The sequence below is a fragment of the Lactuca serriola genome, chromosome 4, assembly GCF_051521515.1.
Source record: "Lactuca serriola cultivar US96UC23 chromosome 4, Lser_US96UC23_V15, whole genome shotgun sequence".
Taxonomy (NCBI): Eukaryota; Viridiplantae; Streptophyta; class Magnoliopsida; order Asterales; family Asteraceae; genus Lactuca; species Lactuca serriola.
Genome location: NC_136411.1, coordinates 109,477,658 through 109,479,106, shown reverse-complemented (window position 1 = coordinate 109,479,106; position 1,449 = coordinate 109,477,658). Strand labels below are relative to the sequence as shown.

Here is a 1,449-nt window from a genome sequence, read left to right as displayed (position 1 = left end):
GGTTTGATAATCCAAAATAATACATCCAATGTATGGAACCAATACTATATAAATGAGAATCAACAATAATTACTAAAGAAATATTGATATTAAGACAAAATCACCAAGATTTTTGTATAAAGCCAAAAGCATGAAGACCATTGGCTGAGTCAAAAGATACAAAAATCATATATGATATTTACGGTCCAAAGAAAATGGAGAAATACAAGTGTTTAAGGCCTGATTTTGATGAAATTGAATTTTGAGTGATTAATGGTCTTAAATCCCTGCCACCGCCTATAACGCGAAATGGAAGGTCGTGATGATATCGTGCCGATGAGATTGTGGAATGTGGATCACACGATCACACGAGGAAGCCGCACAGTATATGTGGAGGAGTCTATGTGTTGAGTTCAGCGAAATTTGGTGCTTGATTGAAGTCGTGTGGCTGTCTTAGCGCAGAAGAAATGTAGTATTAACTATATAGAAAATTTATGTGAAATAATTACCATTTTTGAACACTTGTTAGATCGATTTAGAAAGTTTGAAGTACGGATTTTGAGCACCTTATAAGAGTACATTAATAAAGGAAAGATGGAATATGCATATATAGATACCAAAATTTGAATGATGTTCTTCATTGCTATGTTAATGGTGAAACTAATGTTGGCTATTATACAATTTGGAGACAGCTTTACAAATACTTAGGTTTCATGGTGATTTCTACTGTACAAAATTACGTTATATGTTAGCGAATAGAATGCAAAATTCTTGGTCATAATGAGCAGACCAGGCCAGAAGCGACATGAATGAAGACATCCTCACGACATGGAATTGTGAGGCCACCCATTGGATGATCATAACCAAATTCTTCCTCTGATTGACGTAACAGATCTTGGAATGAAGGCTGGTCTAATAACGATAAAGGAACAACAAATCGTCTTTTTTCTTGATCACCAACATAAACTGCTAAATGTCCTTTGGGGATGATGTCTACCGATGATGATGATGAGCGGCTTCCATTGGAGAATGATCGACGGAGAACTTTTTTGGCCTGAATGATTCGAGGCATACGAATGGCCATTTTTATATGAAGGCTACGGTCTCTTTCTTCTAAAAGGATTTCTTTTATGTGAAAGATGCTGTGATCGATTTTGGGAGGATGAGTTGTGCTTCATATCAGCCCAATTGTATCCATTTTATAGGTGTATGAAGATTTTAATGAAGATCGAATAATAGTAGGAATTTCAAAGAAGAGATGGCGACACATTCTACCAAAAAGAAAAATCACATGGTTTTGTCTTCCAACTTGTTATTGGTCCCAAAGAATTATATATGTACAATGAAGTATGCCACAAAATTTCAGTAACGCTGAGTGGCCAAGCTTAAGCTACACTATGGGCCCATTTACAAGTGAGTCTTATGGACACACATCATTATTTCTCACATGGCCATGTTTGTCAAAAATAT

At 35.8% G+C, this 1,449-nt stretch overlaps 1 protein-coding gene across 1 annotated transcript; it reads right to left on the bottom strand.

Moving 5' to 3' along the window:
• Positions 1-593: 593 nt before the first annotated feature.
• On the bottom strand, positions 594-1,167 carry LOC145102303 (auxin-responsive protein SAUR21-like). The gene has a single exon (XM_079039687.1). It carries the CDS (start codon positions 1,061-1,063, stop codon positions 755-757), a length of 309 nt encoding a protein of 102 aa, XP_078895813.1. The 5' UTR covers positions 1,064-1,167; the 3' UTR covers positions 594-754.
• Positions 1,168-1,449: the final 282 nt, after the last annotated feature.